At 47.0% G+C, this 22,816-nt stretch overlaps 1 protein-coding gene across 2 annotated transcripts in view; it reads left to right on the top strand.

Annotated features, from left to right (window-relative positions):
* LOC139763053 (tyrosine-protein kinase receptor-like) overlaps positions 1-22,816 on the top strand; it is a 1,458,433-nt gene that overhangs the window by 1,330,645 nt on the left and 104,972 nt on the right. For both annotated transcript variants that reach the window (XM_071688765.1, XM_071688676.1), the window contains exon 24: positions 5,330-5,524. In XM_071688765.1, the coding sequence (XP_071544866.1) occupies positions 5,330-5,524 (195 nt within the window). The remainder of the gene's footprint in view (positions 1-5,329; positions 5,525-22,816) is intronic.

Raw genomic sequence — 22,816 nt, 5'->3', positions numbered from 1 at the left:
AACTTGACTAAGCTTTCGCTCGCTGGCACAGCTCGGGGGAATGGGGAATGTTCCCTCCCCTCACACATTTCATGTTTTGTCGTCTTTTTTAAACTTTCATATACTTCTAAGGTTTTATTATATGTCATGATTTATTCATTTTCAATCATTTTGCTAATTATATTGTAAAGTGTCCATGTGGGTGTCATCCACAGTTATATTTTCAGTTATCGTTACAACAGGATTCATAATGTTAGCAGAAATTTAGAATTGAATACGACAGCATATTTGGAGTTATTAATCTTCTTATGTTCTCCAATTTTCTCAGTATCATTCTACCATTAGGTGGGTGCTCAGACACCAGTTCTCCAAATTCATCCATTTATTTCCATCAGGCTTTCGCCTTCACAGAGGCATCATTAGGAATATACAAGAAAGAGAATAACTGCGTCACAAAACTTGGATATGATTTGTAAAACGCAAACAAAATATAAGAACACTGAAAAAACACGGTACTGTTTTCCCAGCGTGATCATTCCCATGACTGTAGCACCACAGGAGCCCACCAGGGTCTATTCCATGGCTGTGATACTACAGGAGCCCATCATGGTCTATTCCATGGCTGTAATACCACAGGAGCCCACCAGGGTCTATTCCATGGCTGTAATACCACAGGAGCCCATCATGGTCTATTCCATGGCTGTGATACCACAGGAGCCCATCATGGTCTATTCCATGGCTGTAATACCACAGGAGCCCACCAGGGTCTATTCCATGTCTGTAATACCACAGGATCCCTCCATGGTCTATCCCATGGCTGTGATACCACAGGAGCCCTCCATGGTCTGTTCCATGTCTGTAATACCACAGGAGCCCATCATGGTCTATTCCATGTCTGTAATACCACAGGAGCCCATCATGGTCTATTCCATGGCTGTAATACCACAGGATCCCTCCATGGTCTGTTCCATGTCTGTAATACCACAGGATCCCTCCATGGTCTGTTCCATGTCTGTAATACCACAGGATCCCTCCATGGTCTGTTCCATGTCTGTAATACCACAGGATCCCTCCATGGTCTGTTCCATGTCTGTAATACCACAGGATCCCTCCATGGTCTGTTCCATGTCTGTAATACCACAGGATCCCTCCATGGTCTGTTCCACGTCTGTAATACCACAGGATCCCTCCATGGTCTGTTCCACGTCTGTAATACCACAGGATCCCTCCATGGTCTGTTCCACGTCTGTAATACCACAGGATCCCTCCATGGTCTGTTCCATGTCTGTAATACCACAGGATCCCTCCATGGTCTGTTCCATGTCTGTAATACCACAGGATCCCTCCATGGTCTGTTCCACGTCTGTAATACCACAGGATCCCTCCATGGTCTGTTCCACGTCTGTAATACCACAGGATCCCAGAATGGTCTATCCCACGTCTCGTACACCACAAGAGCCCATCATGGCCTACGGAGGATCGAGCTTGATGGCTGCACCTGGCCTGGCCTCCGTCGGGCACTTCCACACGATTGTTCCTCTTGTCTGGGTTCACTTGATTGTGTTGGATTCCTGGCATACTGGGTGAGATTACCCTGGTGGAAATTGTCTCGCTGGGCATGGATGCGCCCCTAGCGAAAGTTCGGACTCTGTGTAGTCTATGGATGTGGTCGGGAGGGGCAGAGAAAATGACGCCGCCTTACGACCCAACTTAATCCATTAGTGATTCTAGTTTTGTGTCCGGGTGCTCGCTTGGGTTCGACAGCAATCGAGAGCTGAAGGTCATTAACCTTGAATGTTTTTAATCGTTTATTTATTCATGTGTTTTGAATATTTGGTTATAGATTTTCACGCAGTGTTTCTACTGTGATAATTACTCTTTTGTTGTGATTTATAGAGTATTATATATATTTTTTATAGAAACTTTGTTTCATTTGTTTCTTTTTATGCATCACAGTGAATGATCGTTTTTTAAACTCATCTTTTAAATTCTGCTTATTTGAGTTAACCCTGTGTGTGTGTGTGTGTGTGTGTGTGTGTGTGTGTGTGTGTGTGTGTGATGAAATATAGAATGAGGTTGATAATGTGAGGAAAACGAGAGAGCAAATGAGAACATGTGTGAAGGGGGCAGATGGAGAGGTGGCAACAGATAGAGGTGAGGTGAAGGAGTGAGTATTTTGAAGGAATGTTCATTGTTTTCGATTATAGGGTGGTAACTATTGGGTTTTGGAGTGGGTGGGGGGGTACGCGAAGTGAGACAGTCATGGAGTTTTTATCGAAGGAGTAAGGCATATGTACGAGTAAGAAGAGAGGAGAGTGAATGGTTTCAGGCGGAGGTTGGTCTGCGAGAGGGTTGTGTGATGTCACGATGGATGTTTAATCTTTTTATGGTTGGGGTGGTTAGGGAGGTAAATGCGAAAGTCCTGAAGAGGGGGCGAATATGCAGTCTGTGAGGGATTAGAGAGTCTGGTAAGTGAGTCACTTGTTTTCTGGTGGCAGATTCGAGTGAGAAACTGCTGAAGTTGTTGACTGAGTTTGGAAGCGTGTGTGAAAGGAGAAAGTTGAGTCATTATGAATAAAAACAAGGTTATCGAGTTTATCAGGGTTGAGGGACTGGTTTGCTTGGGTTTGAGTTTGTATGGAGGAAACAGAGTTAGTGAAGTTTTTGACATCTGGGAGTAGATATTGCAGAGAATGGAAGAATGGAAGCGGGAGCAAGTGATAAGGTGGGTGAAGGGGCAAAGGTTCTGGGGGCGCTAAAGAATATGCAGAAAGAGAACGTTACTTAGGAGGGGGAAAATGGGTGTTTGAGAGAATAGTGGTCCCAGCAATTTTATATGGGAGCGAGGCTTGTTCATGTGCAGACTAGTGTATATGCGTTGGAAATGAAATGTTTGAGGGTAATATGTGGTGTGAGGTGGTTTGATCGAGTAATATATATATAGGTAAGAGAGATGTGTGGTGATAAAAGGAGTGTGGCTGAGAGAGCTGAAGAGGCGTGTTGAAATAGTTTGGACATTTTCAAAGAATGAGAGGAAAGGTTAACAGGGAGGATATATGTCAGGAGTGGAGAGAACAAGGAGAAGTGGGAGACTAAATTGGAGGTGGAAGGATGAAGTGATAAAGATTTTGAGCGTTTGGGGCCTGAACATTCAGGAGGGTGAGAAGTGTGCATGGATAGTGAAGTGGAACGAGATATATATATATATATATATATATATATATATATATATATATATATATATATATATATATATATATATATATAATACGTGTGTGTGTGTGTGTGTCCCGGACTCCACCTGCTCGAGGTTATACAGTGAATGAAAAGCCACCTTAGTCTGGGCTGTATCACTGTGAGTACAGTTTCGTCAAAGAAATTCTCATTCCAAAGGTTTACACTTTCCTGCTAATGGAATTAACGCAGCTGTAGGAGCCCTTAGAAAGGTCCTGTGGAAGGCCGGAACTCTCCCATAGACATTGGTCCTGACGTAATTATAATAGATGTATATATTTTTTTTTCCTCCACGTTCATAACGCTATTCTGATGTCATTTGTGAAGATACGTTTACAAGGAGTCCTTCATTTAAGGGTGGCACTGTATCTGCTAAAGGGTGACATTATATGCATTTAAGGGTGACACCCTATGTCTGTAAGGTGACATCATATCTGTTTAAGGGTGACATTGGTATACATTTCCAGATTACATCGTTCACACTTTAAGAGAGTGAAAAGCGAATATCATTATGAAATGTACTGGGGATAAAATACCAGCTTTTCTTTCCATCTCGATCGCCATATCCCAAATGAATAATTAGGTCCCAAATTACAGTGTCATCAACTCTTTTTCATAATCAGCATGGCTTAACGAATCTAATTAAACCCTGCAATTAGCGTTCCGGTGGATATTAGGTAGACCCTTCTCGTTTCCCCTACTCCCAGTACGAAAACTTAAAAAAAAAGTCTAAAGTCTTTTTTTTCTCCTTGAAGTTTAATGTGATATAATCAGGTACGTTTCGTTCTGATCCAGTTCTTTCGTTCTCTCATATCAGGGTTCATGTGTATGTGATTCTCACGTGCTATAATGTCAATTGATTTCCGTAACTTGAGAGTTCAGTGAGCGGCGCGCTCGGGCGGGCCAGCAGTGTTGCCCTGGCAACAAGCTGAGAGATCCAGCGGTAGGGAGAACTGGCCCCCACGCGCCCTCCTGGTCCATAGTTACGGTGGGTTAATGTTGCCGTCTTCTGAACCCCGAGGGATGTACTTTCACCCACACCCACACACACACACACACACACAGGGGAGGGAGGGTCAGATTATCAACCTGATGGAAAAAGTCTTATTCATATTGAAGGGAAGGTATAACGTATGTGTGTGTGTATATATCAGGTCACTAGTGCTACACTGATAGGTCCAGCCTACTTGTATGGGGTTCCAGGTCATTGTCAAGACAGCTGGAAGAGCCTAATTATTTTTTTTTTTGTAGCCTCACTAGCTAGCTAGCTATGAGCCTCGGGTGAATGGATCCACGCCATTGGGAACACTGTTAGAGAACCCAGGCCAACGGGATCGAGGCTAGAGAACCCAGGCCAACGGGATCGAAGCTAGAGAACCCAAGCCACTGGTCTGGAGAACCCAGGCCTCTGCTACCACAGCTAGAGAACTTAAGCTACTGGTGCAGTACCACAGCTAGAGAACTTAAGCGACTGGTGCAGTACCACAGCTAGAGAACTTAAGCTACTGGTGCAGTACCACAGCTAGAAAACTTAAGCGACTGGTGCAGTACCTTAGCTGGAGACCTCGACCCACTATCATCACAGCTGAGGGACTTCATATACTGGTATCACGGCTAGTGTGTGAGGGTCATCAGGGCCGTTTTGTATCTGTCTCGTAATCTTCGGTGATAATTTCATTTTGTTAACTATTCATACTTCTGTGATGTTTTGTATCACTGCCCACTTAGAGGAAAAGTGAAGTAAGTTGTTCTCGAATCCTGGTAAAGGCGAATAAGACTTGTGGTTTTTACAGACACAGGTAAGACTCTCTCTCTCTCTCTCTCTCTCTCTCTCTCTCTCTCTCTCTCTCTCTCTCTCTCTCTCTCTCTCTCTCTCTCTCTCTCTCTCTCTCGCGTAGAGCCATCTCGTGCGTCACTTTGCCCCTGCTCTCCTCTAGATCTGTGATTCAGTTCCTGAGATTGTGTGCTACAAGTCCTTAGGAGAATTTGGAAACGCGGTTATCAACTGTTGATTAACTTTACACACACTATTAGTCTTAAGGAGTTGAACGCAGCATGTGCCTTGATTTTATTGATGTCTCCTCAGAATGACCCGAATCATCTTGTTCCCTCACAGACGCTGCCGGAGATGTCGAGCAACCAGGCGGAGATGGACTTCCTGATGGAGGCGCTAATCATGTCCAAGTTCGCACACCCGAACATCGTCCACTTCATCGGCGTGTGCTTTGACAAGCTGCCCCGCTTCATTGTGCTTGAGCTCCTCTCGGGCGGCGACCTGAAGAGCTTCCTGAGGGAAGCCAGACCAAAACCCGTGAGTTATACACCTCCGCAGCTGTGTCCTTGTCTGTTGATCCTCCTACTTGTTCCTCGTTCATCCTCCTCAGCTCCAGCCGGCCATACAGAGATCAAGTACATATTGTTCCCTTGCTTGACTATGGTGGTAAACTGTGTGTCTGAAGGACTGAGATATTCATTTGCTTTCTATGTCGGGTAGATGGATTCATAACTGAGGATTGATCTTTTAGATTTCCTCCTGCGTTTCCCTTGCTGGACTTCTTTACTCCTCTCTCTCTCTCTCTCTCTCTCTCTCTCTCTCTCTCTCTCTCTCTCTCTCTCTCTCTCTCTCTCTCTCTCTCTCTCTCTCCTCCTCCTCCTCCTCCTCTTCCTCCTTTTCTTCCTCTCTTGTGTCTTTTTATTTCCTCCTTTACCGGAACTTAAAGATCCTCGCTGTACAAGGTACAGGTGGGTAGGTACCTCACCATACAGCAGACTGGGAAGCAGAAGGCAGTACGAAGGTGAGTTACTGGGATTATTCCTTACAGTCCGTAGGCTTTGGCTGTCTTGGTCTGAGTTCGTGTTCAAGTGTTTTAAGATTCTATCTATGGGAGGAACTCTGGTTAAGGTGAGATGATCATTTAATGCTTTATAATCATCTGATATTTTTCACTGAGACATTATCGTCCTAACATCATGTCAAGATGGCATAAATTATGTGTCTAAATTTGATGCCGATTCGAAAATAATAAGTGAGACGACGTCCCTGCATGATTACAGATGTGTTTCAAATGACCGGCGTCACTTGACAACCAGATTCGAGAAATGGCAAATGAAATCTAACGTAAACAATAACGTGAGGCGGTTTGGAGGCAACAGAAAATGAGATTCTAGGTCGGTCTGGAAAGCCCACTTTGAGGCGCCCCCAAAACGTGAAGGTCAAAATCAGTCACGGTCCGACATCTTCGAGGTAGTGAATAACCGCCGCTCAGATAGCAAATATTGCCAGGAACTTTCATAACAAAACATCGGGTGCTACAGTGACCCCTCTGTAGCTCGCTGGTGATGCACACTTCGTCTCCGCACTCTCGAAAAGACGAAGACAGGTTGGCCAGAGTACAACTGGTGGTCGAGTGGTGGTGGTGGAAGGGAGGGGGGAAGAAGAGAGCAACAGTGTTTTAGTTCTAAAGAGCCAACTTCATTAGTACAATTAAGCAGACTTGAGCTTCAATCTCCATAGAAGGGATAAGTCTGGGTTGAATCTCCAGAATCGTTCGTAATAGCGAAACTAAGATGTAAATACGGTATTGAAACTTCATTTTCGAAGTAAAACGTTTTACACTCTTCCCTTACCAGTTCACTCTCTCTCTCTCTCCTCTACGTATCTATAGATCTCGGCTCAGTCTCAGGTCTCCGCATCGTCTGAGTTCTCATAAATGGCTGTCCTCCCCCCCCCTCCACCCTCCCTCCCTCCACATACCCCCCCTCCACCCTCCCTCCCTCCACTTCCCCCCCCCCCTTTCACCCTCCCTCCCTCCACTTACCCCCCCCGCCCATCCCCCAACACCATCTTAGCAAGTTAATTACCTCATTTGAAGTCCTGGCCTTCCCACTCCTCCCTACCTCTCACCTATACTCAACTGTTCACAACTTTTCCTCAAAAAAACTCCAAAACTTTAACACACACGCACGCACGCACACACACACACACACACACACACACACACACACACACACTAAGCAGGTCGTACTACTTCCCTTCAAAACATTTTTGAATGTTGGAGTTGTATGTGCCACATTCTGTTCTTGCGACCTGGCAAATATTCTTAACCCGGCTGAGGTTTCGATATTCCCTGTTGCCCGTGTTACCAGCACTTGTGGCCACATTCCCTCACCCATTCCAACGTCAGACCATGAGGGCATTAACCGAGGCTTTCCTCCCCGCCGATGTCTCGAGAGCCTGACTAAAGTGTGCTCGATATTTTGGGTGTTTCAAGCAGGGTAGTGAGTCGTGTAGGGTAGGGCGGTGAGGTCTGCCCTACACCCACACAGCTAGGGACGTGAGCCGTGAGCTGGCCCCACACCCACGTAGCTGGTGGCAGGTGGCGAGTTAGCTCATGCCAACACAGCTGGTGACGGGAGTGGCGAGCTGGCCTACACCCACGTAGCTGGTGACGGGAGCGGTGAGCTGGCCCTGGGGACACAGCTGGTGGCTGGAGCCGTGAGCTGGCCTACACCCACGTAGCTGGTGGCAGGTGGTGAGTGGCGAGTTAGCTCATGCCAACACAGCTGGTGACGGGAGTGGTAAGCTGGCCCAAACCCACGTAGCTGGTGGCAGGTGGTGAGTGGCGAGTTAGCTCATGCCAACATAGCTGGTGGCAGGGAGGTGGTGAACCGTAACGCCGAAACTTGCACAGTTGGTGACCATGGTGAGCCAGACCCTCCTCACTTACACAGCTGGTGACAGTGGGAGGGGTGACCAGCCCTCCCTCCTCTTGACCCTCTCCTCCCGCACACTCAAAAAGCCAATACTTCCGCCGGTAACTCACCTGGGAACTATAAACTCTGTGCCGGGAACTTATCCAGGGGACCGGCCAGCCTCGCTTCGTGTTTTATTGGAATTCTAAACTAGTTATATCCGCCCAGGGAGTGTATACACAACACGGCAGGGAAAAAATATTCCTTTCTTTCTTAGATTAGTTACCATATATATATATATATATATATATATATATATATATATATATATATATATATATATATATATTCATTAATTTATTATATTTTGTCGCTGTCTCCCGCGTTAGCTACGTAGCGCAAGGAAACAGGCGAAAGAATGGCCCATCCCACCCACATACATACACATCCACACACACACACACATATACATACTTATGCGCTAGGAAAAGACAACAAAGGCCACATCTGTTCACACTTAGTCTCTAGCTGTCATGTATAATATATATTCATACTTGATCGCCGTTTCCAACGTCAGCAAGGTAGCGCCAGGAACAGAAGAAGAAGAAAAGCCACGTCCGCTTACGTCCATTCCCTAGCTGTCATGTTGTGTAATGTACCGAAACCACAGCTCCCTATCCACATCCAAGCCCCACAGACTTTTCCATGGTGTAATCTTTTCCATGGTGTATCCCGAATGCTTCACCTGCCCTAGTCAGTCCACTGACGGCAAGTCGACCCCAGTATACCACATCGTTCCAGTTCACTCTATCCCGTGCACAACTTTCACCCTCCTGCATGTTCAGGCCCCCATCGCTCTATATATTTTTCCCTCCATCCTTCCATCTCCAATTTGGTCTCCCCGTTCTTCTTGTTCCCTCCACTTCTGACGCATACATCCTCTTTGTCAACCTTCCTCACTCATCTCTCCATTTATCCAAACATTTCAGCTCGCCCTCTTCAGATCTCTCAACCACTCTTTTTATTACCACGCTTCTCTCTTACCCTAATATTACTTACCTCACACTACACATTACCCACAAACATTTCAGTTCGAACACGTTCACCCACCTCCGCACAACCTTACCTATAGCTCATGCCCCACATCCTTATAATATTGTTGGGACTACTATTCCTTCAAGCATACCCTTTTTTTGCCCTCCAATTAATGTTTTCTCTTTCCACACATTCTTCAGCGCTCCCCGAACCTTAGCGCCCCCAGAACCGTTGCCCCTCCCCCACCCTATGACTCTCTTCCGCTTTTATGGTTCCATTCGCTGCCAAGTCCACTCCCACATATCCAAAACACTTCACTTCCTCTAATTTCTCTCCATTCAGACTCACACCCCAACTAACTTGAAAGGCGTATGACCTTATCTGGGGATCAGGGGAAGGGTAAGCGATGAAAGAAAATTATATAGCATATATATAGAACACATATAGAAACATATAGCCGCCGGATACTCTAGGGAGGGTGTTTCATGCCTGTAATCTTTAAAGGCAGAGGTTTTGTTCATGTTATAGCCACACCAATATTCAATGATAGTTTATTCCTGTGTTCTGTGCATCTACAGCTTATGAAACATCTGGATTACGACTCTTTTTCTTTGATTTCATACCGTTATTTTTGGTCGTGATATTCTATATAATGGGAAGATGATATCCTGTTATCGAAATCATTAAGTACAAGAACCTTTCTATATAAGATCTACATGAAGTCTACACTGTTTTAGAAAAGATTGGTTTAGGTTTTGAGTCTTTGGAGTGTTTATATCTGGGTGACGGATTTAGTTTTGTCACCTTTTTTTTTTTTATTGTGTATTTTCTCAAGTTTGTCTTCGTCTTTGATAACGTTTGGTGGTGAACAGGAATGAACACCGGGTTCTGAATATGGTCAGACTCGGGCGTTGTAGGGAGTCGATGTTTGCGTTGTTCGCTGTATATAGTGTCTGTTCTCCAAGACTCGTGTCCACCCACAAGTGGAGGCTTGGTTCCCAGTGACAGACGCGGTCACTCGGAAAAAAGCGCGGTCACAGAGGACAGACGGAGTGGCTCGAGGGCGTTGCCTTGCTGCACGGGGAGGCGCATAACGCTAAACAAGAGAAGAGGTCATCGTGGGCAGTATTGGAGGTTCCCTTCTATAGGTTCCAATAAGGCTTGATGGTGTCGGGGGGAGGGAGGAGCAGTAGTGGAGGTGCTTCAACTCATTTCACAGACCGTGTAGTAAATTGCTCGGGAGAAAAGTTGAGGAGATGACGGGCCTCAGTCTATGCCAAGAGGCACATGATGGGATTAAAGTGTGGGATGGGTAGTGAGGGGCAAGGGTTCATGGGGCGGCGGCCTGTGAAGGGACGGCCTTCCATCAGGTAGTGAGATACACAGGAGTGCGCGGGAGTATTACACAATCCTGAGGCGATTATTGGAAAGCCAGATAACAGAACCTCAGATGGTCTCCGACAAGGTTATACAGCACAGTAGTAGTAGCCTGAATTCCTGGTCTGTATAGATGAACACAGTATAGCAGATGGTTCCCCCCTCGCCCACCATTACCTCAGTCGGCAGTAAAGGAACGCCTTGATGTGTGGCAAGATAATACTGACACGGATTTGTTCTAGGTAAAGGTGAATGGAGAATATATATTGGTCTTATCTCATGCTGCAGCTACTCCAGGGAATGAAGGAGAAGGAAGATTAACAGGAATGATATGTTTGTGGGTGAGACAGTAAGGGACAGGTGATGTGGGTGAGATGGTAAGGGACAAGTGGTGTGGGAGAATCAGTAAGGGACAGGTGGTGTAGTTACTTAGGGAAAGAGGTGGCATAGATGAGGCTCTGAACGGGTGTGTGTGTGTGTGGAGAGAGAGAGAGAGAGAGAGAGAGAGAGAGAGAGAGAGAGAGAGATAAGCTAGCGTACGTGTGTGAATTATCAGCAGCGTCTGTGGTACCTGCTGGGGTTGAGGTAGCGCGGCTCACCGCCCTTGGCTGCATGCGTCACTGGCGACCCAGCCAGCCGACCAGCCTCCCTCCCACACATTCCCTGTCAGCCAGTCGCCCTCCCACACACTCCCAACACAACCAGCCTCCCTCCCACACACTCCCAGCCAGCCAACCAGCCTCCCTCCCACACATTCCCAGCCAGCCAACCAGCCTCCCTCCCACACACTCCCAGCCAGCCAACTAGCCTTCCTCCTACACACTCCCACTCGGTCAGTAGGGAGGAGGACCACATACAGCACCAGCAACAGCTGGCCATGCAACCCACAGCGCCCAGCTACGGTGTCAAGGGCGGAGAACAGGACTACCAGTGACCACGCCGGTGACCATACATAACGCCTCCAATTATGTTAGCAGACGTACTCCTTCCTCAGCTATCGCAGCAGACTTGCTCCTCCACTAATGTATCTAAACAGACCCGTTATCCCCACGAGCTATCTCTACAGACTCTCTCTCTCTCTCTCTCTCTCTCTCTCTCTCTCTCTCTCTCTCTCTCTCTCTCTCTCTCTCTCGTAGCGATAGCTGTTATGCTGTGTGCAAACAGGCGACCTTGGCTGTGCATCAGGCATGGTCACGTTACTCCCTCACCACAGTTCTTCAACAGTCTTTCTTCACCTTCCCCAGCCTTTCCTCCTCCCCACCCCAACCTCCCCGCCCTTACCTCCCCTCCTCTCCCCAACTTCTCCATCCCTGTTAAAGTGAGGTGGTCTCCCCACGCTCCGGGGAGATGACTCCACCCGGTCAGGATTAAATATTTTACGTTGTGTACAAACTGCTGGGCGCTCTGGTGGCGGCTGCCTGTGTGTGTGTATGTGTGTGTGTGTGTGTGTGTGTGTGTGTGTGTGTGTATGTGTGTGTGTGTGTGTGTCGCGTCGATCCCGAGATAAAAGTAAATTCTGTCAGATTCTAAGGAAAGGCACAACAGCTTGTCATCCGCGAGCGTGCCAACCTTAGGCAACACTTCTCCATCCACGAACATTGAAGAACGAAGACAACGGTTCATTTCTTTTTTTTTTTTCCCCGGTCTGAACTTTTACCTTGACTTTGCCGAAACGAAGGAACAACTTAGCGGGAACCACACGCAGGTGTTCGTCGCTGGACAAGCTTCGTGTGAACCTAATTGGAAAAGAGGTTGGAGCTGTAGAAACTCCACCCGAACCTTGATGAAGTCTGGCAAGGGCATGTGATGAAGGCACTGAGGTCCCACCTGAGATATGTGACCCCGGGCTCGGGCTAAAAGGCCCAGCGAACATCCCATCACGCGTAGGAGGATCCACTCGGCACATCCTCACTTGAATCCTTCTTGAGCCACAACATCGCTGGACTCGTTAGGTTCCAGGGAACCGCTTGTTATTTACGGATATATTCAGCTATGCAGGATAAGCCAGATATAATGATGGATTGGCTGGTATTCAAGAGCTTGTAGAGGCTCCTCCTCACCCACTCCCCCCACCCCTTTTTTTCTCAACCCCCTCACCCCACTTCCCCTCCATCCACCCACTCCGAGACCCGCACCAGGAGCTCGGGACCGATACGCATCCCAGATCGTCAGCGTTAAAGTTCAGGGATATGGAGGGGATATCGCTGTCCTCATGTCTCCAGAGAACACAAGTATGTGTTTGCAGTTTCCATGGTTGATCATTGTAGCCGACCTTCCATCTGGCCTCCACCTGAAGCTCTGACTTCCAGACATAACCCACTGTTTCAGCCTCTGGCCGTGACCTCTGGAAGGCTGGTCGTTCTTGGGACGCTTCCAGATGTGACCTTCAACTTCCAGCTTCCAGTCAGACCCTCCAGAGGCTGGTCGTTCGTAAAGCACTTCATAGGTTTGATATATACCGTGCTCCATCTGCCTACCTGTCAGCTGGAAAACTTTCGCTTGGCTTCTCCTCCTGTTCCCACTTTTAGAATATTGATAATGCAGAAAGAGAGGCTTTCCGGGCTCCTTCCCTCATCTCAATACAAACACCACTCCTACCCAGTCGTCTACTATCCCAAGTGTGATAGGTGAATAGATAAAGAGAGATTGACAGACAGACAGACATGAAAACAGAACACGGCATTTTTAGTTATATTTAGACACCGGGAAGATTCGGATTACTTTTTATTACTTATTTGTGGGGGGTTTTCTGAAGCCCATATTTTCCAGGGATTACTTTTTATTACATAATTGTGGGAGTTTTCTAAAGCCCATATATTCCCGCAAGTGCCTGGAGGAATCTTGTGAAGAAGGGTTCGGTGGGTATTTTCATTTCATTCTTCTATCATGAGAGTATCTTCAGGAATATGTCAGGTCGAGAAGTTAGTCGGTTTGGTGCCAGAAAAGTGGACGCGGAATTAGCACGTTAGAGAACGCGGCTGGTAAAGTCTTGTGAGTTCGTTAAAGACTTCGTCTCTAACTGGTTGTGAAAGAGTTGTGGTGTAGACCTTGTATAGTGTCTTGAAGGTTGACTGTATGCCGTGTGTCCTGAATAAGGAGAGCTTCTGTGATGTGAAGGCGTTTAGTGTCTGCAGTTTGTTGAAGTGTCTTTGCAGAATCTGCCAGCTGCTGTTGCTGTAGTTTGGTCGTAATGCTCGTTATGCATGTTGGACGTGGGTGCATCTTGGTGGAGGTGCATAGTGATGCGTTTAGAGAGTGAGGGATGGTGGTGGCTTCCATATCCTTTATGTTCTTAAGAAGTATACAACCTCCTTCTTCACATGTGAATTCTTGAATTGCATGGGAGTTCTGGGGAGATTCCGGTCTTTACTGTCTCCAGTGTGCTTAAGTATTTGTTGGATATACCGTAACTTTATCATAACCCACAACTTCAGTGTCTCCTACACTAAACTGTAACGGCTCCCTGCAGACGCTCGCTCGAAAATAGAAACTTAAAAAGATGGAAACGCGTGATAAAAACAATTACTTCCAGGCTGTTTAAACTACTAAATCTATTTATACATACATTCTCTGAGAAGCAATTCCCATGAAAGAGTCCAGGTGTTTCCCAATTGTAGACTCGTCTGGAGAGAAAAGTTCTTTGACGATCCTGTACTCCAGGTGATGCAGCCTCGCTCATGTGACTTTTCACTCATAGAGTGATCTCGAGTAGTAAGAAGTCCAGTAACAGCCTAATGATATATATATATATATATATATATATATATATATATATATATATATATATATATATATATATATATATATGATTTCATAATACATAATAAGGTTGAATTTCTCTATTTTTTTTTTCACGGAATCGATTTTAAAGAAAAAATATCTCGGGTGTTCCTGCGCCGGTGTGGCAGTATTTCCCAGGCAAATTTGCAGCGACGACCCCTCGCCTCCTGGTCTTTGTCCGCCACGGACCCCCTCACCCTCATCCCTGCAGATGTAAACAGACAGAGGCCTGGAGTTATATAGCCCCCTTCCTGCAAATACCCACTATGGGGGTGGAGAGATGTCATGTTGGATCATAAGACAGGCTCATAACGCAGCCTGGACGGATGCCAGATGCATTCTGACACCTCGAAGACTCCAGGCAGAAAAATATCTGTAGACGGACGGACACACACACACATACCCCTACCTCAGCCCCCCTGGAAACCCACACGCGGCCCTCCGTCACGGAAACCCCGCAGTGAAATACTTCTCTACCTAGACTCTCTAATGCCTTGATCGTGACTACGTTACGACGCTTGGGTGTGAAGTTTCGACTTTTGACCCGACCTTTGAGGATGAAGTGAAATGTCTCCTCCTCCTCCTCCTGTTCTGGCTGTAGAAGAACACTCTCCAACTTCGTCAGTAGCATCTCCCCCACCACCCACCTACTCTGGAGTAGGTGAGGGGGGGGGGGTTACGGTCACCTGTACCAGGAGGTCTTCGGGCGGGCGGTGGTAAAAGCCCCTCATCTGCAGCAATTACACACTCAGTAACCAGTAATAGCCCCATTACCTGGTTGAAGGCCCCAGTGAACTGTGAACTTAGTTGTAGATCAGTGTCTTTGATAACTTCGGGTAGAAACCACAAGCAGCAGTTTTGAAAACAATGAGTTAGCAGGTTGAGAACACCTCGGGAGAGGACAGAAAACAGCAATAGCAGATCGAGGCGTCACTCACAATCTTGACTCAAATATCAGGTGGAAGAAAGCCAGGACGGTTGCCATGGTAATGGTAGGAAGAGTAGTGCCAGCGCTACCCTGCCAACTGAATGGCTGGCTGGCTGGCGAGGTGTAAAGTTTTAGAACAATGTCCATAAAGGCTGAAGCTGGTGTGGGGTTGAGGAGGGAGGGAGAGAGGGAGGGAACTGCGTGAGGCGATCATGATTGATGGTGAGTACCATTCATCCACAGCCGCTGGCTAGGATGCTGGCCTGTGATTAATGACAGACACCACCACTCCACCGCCATAGATGGAGGGGTGTGTATAAAGGGACTGCAGACACCATCAGCGACCCAGCCCGGCTCTTGCTGTACTGCCTCCCGTGGTTGACTAACGTAGGCTTGTCTACAGAACCCGTCATTTTTTTCCCCGTGGCTTACAAGGTAGATCCTTCAGTGACATTATGTCAGTAGATGAAGATGAAGGCAGCACTACGTATCTTCTGCTTATCGCTGCGATGTAATTGGGGTAATATATCGTTATCCTCTCTCCTTGTGTGATTCATGTGGTCATATGTAATTACAGGGACAAGGTTGTTTACTTAACTGATGAGCCAGTGGTAGCGTAGGGAAGTGTCAGCATTACTGTTTGGTTGGCTGGTGGTAGTGAGGGAGGGTCTCAGCATTATCTGGTTGGCCAGTGTTAGGGAGGGAGGAAGGGTGTCAGCATTACTGGTTGGCCAGTGGTAGCGAGGGTGTCAGCATTACCGGTTAGCCAGTAGTAGTGATGGAGGGCGTCAGCAATATCTGGTTGGCCATTAGTAGGTAGGGAGGGTATCAGCATTACTAGTTGGCCAGTGGTAGGGAGGGAGGGTGTCAGCATTACTAGTTGGCCATTACTAGTTGGTAGGGAGGGAGGGTGTCAGCATTACCTAGTGGGCCTCCGGTAGGGTGAGGGGAGTGTCAGTAGTAACTAGTGCGCTAGTGTTGGGTGGAGGTCGTATGTCAGCAGTGCCTGTTGGGCCACTGGTAGCGGGAGGAATAATATCAGCACCACGGGTTCGAAGCTTAACAGAGGAACTGGTATAGGTTAGGGTGGCGTCTGTATCATCTCCAACATCTATTATTGCTATTCCATGGAACTGCAGTAACTATGGGTGACGTGTACGTCAGAAGCTTGAGCCAGTCTTGCCAAGTTTCATAGCTTCACAGGCGTTGCTATGTAACGCCGTTAACGTAGCTGGCCGACATCTGCCCATGTTCAGACCGTAACGTTTCCACAGGAGCAAGGGAATGTTACGACTGTGAGGAGATCAGTCACGTAGACTTGCAGTGCAGCACGTTGTTCTTCACGGGTGCTTAGGGCGCTGCCCCTGTCCCTCTCCAGCCTAGGGCGCCGCCCCTGTCCTTCTGCCAGCGTGGGGCACCTGCGTATCTCCTGCTGGGGATCAAAGTCCTGCTGTCTTATCCCCGCAAAAGAAATGTGTGGTCTCGGACAAAGTCTGCGTGAGGGTCTTCACGAAGATATGGGAGATAGTGGTGAGGAACTTACCAGATTAGAATACAGCGTGATGACCGTGTTGATGCTCAGCCGAAATATGGAAGACTTGGTTGTGTAATTATGGTTTATATCCTGTTATCTGCTGCTGTCTTCTTTATCCTGTTATCTGCTGCTGTCTTCTTTATCCTGTTATCTGCTGCTGTCTTATTTATCCTGTTATCTGTTGCTGTCTTCTTTACCCTGTTATCTGCTGCTGTCTTCTTTATCCTGTTATCTGCTGCTGTCTTCTTTATCCTGTTATCTGTTGCTGTCTTCTTTATCCTGTTATCTGCTGCTGTCCTCTTTATCCTGTTATCTGCTGCTGTCTTATTTATCCTGTTATCTGTTGCTGTCTTCTTTACCCTGTTATCTGCTGCTGTCTTCTTTATCCTGTTATCTGCTGCTGTCTTCTTTATCCTGTTATCTGTTGCTGTCTTCTTTATCCTGTTGTCTGTTGCTGTCTTATTTATCCTGTTATCTGCTGCTGTCTTCTTTATCCTGTTATCTGTTGCTGTCTTATTTATCCTGTTATCTGCTGCTGTCTTCTTTATCCTGTTATCTGTTGCTGTCTTATTTATCCTGTTATCTGCTGCTGTCTTCTTTATCCTGTTATCTGCTGCTGTCTTCTTTATCCTGTTATCTGCTGCTGCCTTCTTTATCCTGTTATCTGCTGCTGTCTTCTTTATCCTGTTATCTGCTGCTGTCTTATTTATCCTGTTATCTGTTGCTGTCTTCTTTATCCTGTTATCTGCTGCTGTCTTCTTTACCCTGTTATCTGCTGCTGTCTTCTTTATCCTGTTATCCCTGCAGTTGTCATAGGATTCCACTCGATGTATTTACCCTTTCATGAATTCCTCTCTTGTCAGTCTTTCCTAGCCTCTCCTCCTTCCTCGTACTCCTCCAGATTGTGTTTCCCTCTCCACTTTCTCTCTCTCTCTCTCTCTCTCTCTCTCTCTCTCTCTCTCTCTCTCTCTCTCTCTCCCCAACGAGCTCATGTAAGCCGCTGAGCCATAGTTTGATTACTGGCGTAGCAACGCTTGTCGGGCCAAGATAGTGATGCAAACTATGTATATTCCTGTGTTGATTAGCAGCCCGGCATCAGTGTGAGTGTGTGTGTGTGTGTGTGTGTCCATGATGGTCGGTGCTCCCATGCCGTCGACCTCAGGCTCTCGACCCCATCCTCTCCTGCTGCTGCTGATGGCCAAGTAGGGGAGGAGGAAGAACTGATGGTGGTGGTACTTGCGCGATCATGATTGTTGTTACAGGAGTTGTGGGTGTTGGTGGTGCTGCTGCTGGTTATATATCTGTTGTTGGCATTATCTAATTAATGATGGTGTTGTTGTTGTTGTTGTTGTTGTTGATAGGCTTTACAACTTTAGTGATTATGGTTTGTTTCCTCTGTAAACCACAGACTCCGAGGAGACCTTATAGACGTTTTCATAATACTAGAATTCATAATTGACATTACAGCTCATGACAGTTTCTTCACTATTAGACGGAGGAGAATCAGTGATCAAATATAACGGTATTGATTCAAGAGGAATGACATGGAATACAGACGTAGACAAAGGCTATTTCATAGAACGTTGAAATAATCTGGCATAAGATGCGGTGAAAACAAAGACAGTCTGTACATGAACAGTAAGTCCATTCAAGAAAGAGGAGCTTGTATGCACGTACGTCAATCTCTTCTTGCATCATTACAGACTAGAGTGTAAAACACCTCCTCCCCTCAGTACCTAGTGGCTGGTATCAGACCAGAACGTGTGTGTTCCATTCCTCAGTCTTCCCTGTTGATTTTCCTTGTTAGTATATTCTTCCTGTACTACTGGGTGCTCCTCCATGCCTCTGTTCCTGCTGGCTGATGTGCCGGAGAGAGTGGTGGGTAGAGAAAGGGAGTTGAGGATACTGCTCCTGTCCTCCAGCAGATAACCTCACCAGATCTCGTCAGGTCTGCTGTTATCTGCCGTCGTCATAGTTCGTTAGATCTGCTATTATGTCCTCATCATAGTTCGTTAATTCTGCTATTATCTGTCCTCGTCATAGTTCGTTAGATCTGCCATTATCTGTCCTTCCCCTACACTCCCAAGTTCTGTTGATAATGACTTTTCCGAACAGACAGACGTATTATCGTCGTTGGCAATGATGTTTGGAACGTTGTAGGAGCCCCTCGAAGCGTTGTTCGAGCCACTTGAAACGTTGAAGGAGTCACTTGAAACATTATAGAAGCCCCTTGAAGCGTTGTAGGAGCCTTTGAAGCATTATAAGACCCCAGGAAGTGTTGTAGGAGCCCTATAAAACATTATAGAAACCTCTTGAAGCGTTGTAGAGCAGTGAAGCATTATAGGAGCTACATGAAGCGTTGTATGAGCCCTTTGAGGCGTTGCAGAAGCCCGATAAAGCGATGTATAAGACCCATGAATCTTTGTAGAAGCCGTGTGTTTAGATACAGATTAATCTATTTCATCTAATATAAATATAGACATATTTTGTCAGTGTGGTGCTTGCAGGGGAGGAGATCTGTGAATATAGGTTGCTGAAGCGAGAGGCGAGGGTAAACTTTTTATTTCTGTATAAGGGTTGGCAATCTGTTATGCTGAGGTATAGGTGAGAGTCAAACATGTTGAGGGGAGACTGCATTGGGAGTACTTTTGTGTGTGACACTGTGTTGGCGTTCAGTGTCAGTGGTTGCTAAGTAACGGGTGACTGTTCTGAGAACTCATTTGGTTAGTAATCATCGTTTCCGCTTTAGCTTCCGAGAGGATAGGTGATTAGGCGACAGGTGAGGCTTAATTTAGGAAGAAGTGGATGAACTGTTTGTAGAGAGTGTTTAGGGATTCTTTTTCTTATACTGGTAACGGTGAGTTGTTTAAGAGCCTGTAGTGTCTCAATGACCATTGGGTTGATGGTTGTGATATGTCGTGAGTTGTTTAAGAGCCTTTTGTGTGTCTATGACCATTGGGTTGATGTTTGTGATGTGTTGTGAGTTGTTTAAGAGCCTTTTGTGTGTCTATGACCATTGGGTTGATGTTTGTGATGTGTGGTGAGTTGTTTAAGAGCCTTTTGTGTCTCTATGACCATTGGGGTTGATGTTTGTGATGTGTTGTGATACCTAATATGATTGGCATTTAGTTGGATGGGATTGGCTTCATCATCCAGAGCTGTGTCTAGGTGCAGGTTCGAATCGTGTCTGTCAGTGTTTAGAAGGGAGGCGAGGCGTCGGATCTCTGTGGGGATACAGACTTTGTGTTTTAAGCCATTTGTGTGAACTGCCTGATGTAATGCTGATTTTTTGTTGTTTGTGCAGTGTTAGGCTATTGTGTCATGATCCTGAGATCATCTGCATATGAGTGGACTATCATACTGTAGTTTGGAGGGGAAGGGAGGGAGATCATGCACGAAAGGAACTGAAGAAGGTCGGAAAAAGAGCTGCGCCCTGCATTACTTTAGGATTTAAGAGGTGAAGCTTTTGTTGGTGACTCTGGTTTGGCAGTCAGCCGTGAAGTTGGTTAACCATTTTGGTCATTATGGAGAAGGATGGTGACACGTATCGGTTTTGTGAGAATAAGTCAAGGAACGAACGTGTCAGTGTTGATATCTACAGGAGCAAGGTGCACGAGGATGGTTGAGGTCAGGTAAAACTGTCCAGTATGTGTGGCTTAAGATTTTAGGCTGTGTTTAGTGGTGTGAGTGGGTCTGAAGCCATGCTGTGTGGCTGAGAGTGGTATATATTTTGGCTGACTTTGTTGTGAATTAGTTTTTTTTTTCTAGAATTCTGTCAACTGATGACAGGATTCGTATGGTACGGTAAGGAGGAGGAGGAGTTGCCAGGGTTTTGGAAGGTTCCTGGATGCATATTATGCCGACGCCTTTGCAGATATGTGGGATTTTATCGTGGATGAAAAAGGAGTTGGTTGTAATGATCTGTAAAGTACTTTGGATTTCTGTTGGGTAATCCAACATCACCACCTTTCTCCAACATCACCACACTTCTCCAACATAACCACCACCCTCCTTCATCACGATCACCACCATTCTCCAGCACGTCCTACGCCATAATATCTCCTGCTCCATTCTCTGCTGCCTCCGCTGGTCTTCAGGTCACCCGACAAAGCTTCCATCGGTCCTTTGTTGTCCATTAGTACTCCATCCTCACTCCCCAGCCAACCCGTGCAGCCGTCTGCCAGACCCGGTGCAGTAGTCTCTCTGTGTTTGCTAATCATTAAGTCGAGATCATTCCTCCTTTTACAGATGTTTCTCCTTTTCTTTCGTTAGGTAGATCACCATTCCTCCTCCTCCTCCTCCACCACACCCTTCTTCTGTTTTTCCTTCCCTTCTGGGCCCTCTTCCCTTTCCTCCTCCTCCTACTCCACGTACTTTTCCTATAGTTCCTCCTCCTCCTCCTCCTCTCACTTCTCCTGACCCACTATTCCTCGTCATCCTCCTCCCACTTTTCCTCTACATCATTCCTCCTCTCTCTCTCTCTCTCTCTCTCTCTCTCTCTCTCTCTCTCTCTCTCTCTCTCTCTCTCTCTCTCTCTCTCTCTCTCCCACCTCCTCCTCCTCCTCCTCCTCCTCCTCCTCCACGTTCCGGAGACTCTCCTATGCACAATTCCAGTGTCGGTTTAATGTGTCTGCCTCTGCCATCCAATCGGTGCATCAAATCATTCTTGAAATAGCTGGACGTTCTTCTCATTTTCCTTTAAATAAAAAAAATAGTTTCGTATCCAGCGTAACCTTGTTATTCGTTCCAAGTTAGAGAGTGAAGTCAGCTTGACAAAGGGAAGTATTTTCGACAGAATTAATTGAATACTTCCACGAGCAAAATGGTATCCTCTCCTGTTGTTTGATCAGTTTGAGAATTTAATCAAGATGAACTGTTCAGAGCCAGATCGTGTGTGTAACTACACCTGGATTGATTTAATGAGTCGTTTCCAGGTAGTGTCGACCAGAATGGCTGTTGGGAGTAACACACGGGAGCCGAAGTGGCGTAGTTAATTATTTGCAGAAGAGCATCACTCTTCCTAACACGAGTTCCCTGCCCCATCCTTCGTCAGTGGTATTGGAAAAGCCACATTGACCCCCTCCTGACCCTTGTTAGTGGTGAGTGTCGAGCCACTGTGACCCCCTTGCATTCGCTATCATTAGTGATGGTTGGGAGACTGCGACCTCCCATTGTCTGTCACTAGTGATGGTTGGGACACTGCGACCATCTCCCATCCCTTGTCACTGGTGATGGCCTAAACGCTATGACTTCCTCGCACATTATTCTGCCGTAAGTTCTGGCGTGGACAGTGCCGTCACCCCTCCCCTATCAGCAGTGGTCGTCCTGACAGTAGCGTCCCATCACTCTGTCGATTATAGTCTAGGTCGGTGGGAGCCTCTTCACCCTCCCCTGTTTTGGTAGATGGTAGACCTTCCTCGCCCTACCAGTAGCAGTCGTGTAGACAATGGTACTTTCTGCTCTTGCCAGTGGCTATGATCATAATGGCGGTACTCGTCTACGTAGACCTTCCCTCCACCCACTAAGGGCGGTCTAGCTCACATGGTACCTACGCCTCCGTCCTCAACCATAGGGTAGTGTGAGCGTCGTGTGGTCCCGTCGTCTCCCGTGCTTCTCAATCATGTCACCAGTAAGGGTCTAGTCTTTGCCGCCCCGCCGCCACACACCCACCGCTTCCCTTCCCTCACGAACCTTGACCATGTCAGTGGTCGTCCAGGGGTACCTAGTGACATCACTAGGATCCCGTTCGTCTATCAAGGAATAAAGTGTTGAAATTGAGTGGTCGTGGTCTGGACCGAGGCATTAGCCTGAGAGTTGGAACACCACTTTATATGCTGATGGTTGGGATAGGATCTCTGCCTTGCATTGCCACTGGTGATTGTCTAGTGGTCCCCTTACCCTACCACTGGTGTTTGGATCCAGTGGTCCCCTTAACCTCCCATTGGTGTTTGGGTCCAGTGGTCCCCTTACCCTACCACTGGTGTGTGGGCCCAGTGGTCCCCTTACCCTGCCACTGGTGGTGAGTCAGGCCAGCGGGAGCCTCTGCATAGTCAACCAGTGGCTCCGGAGCCCGGGCGAGAAAGCCTCGTCAGGTTGGAGCCTCGGGGGAGAGCCGTGCCTAACAATATTTCCCAATAGGACAAGACGTCACCATAAACCGCGGTGGAGGAGACGGTGGTGCCCTCCCAGGAGCACCTCTCGGAAAGGTCAGCCCTCCTCTTATTTCACGAGATGTGGCACGGTGGAGGTGGAGAGAG

The sequence above is a fragment of the Panulirus ornatus genome, chromosome 1, assembly GCF_036320965.1.
Source record: "Panulirus ornatus isolate Po-2019 chromosome 1, ASM3632096v1, whole genome shotgun sequence".
Classification (NCBI taxonomy): Eukaryota; Metazoa; Arthropoda; class Malacostraca; order Decapoda; family Palinuridae; genus Panulirus; species Panulirus ornatus.
The sequence above is the reverse complement of the archived record's forward strand: the minus strand, read 5'-3'. Positions and strand labels throughout refer to the sequence as shown.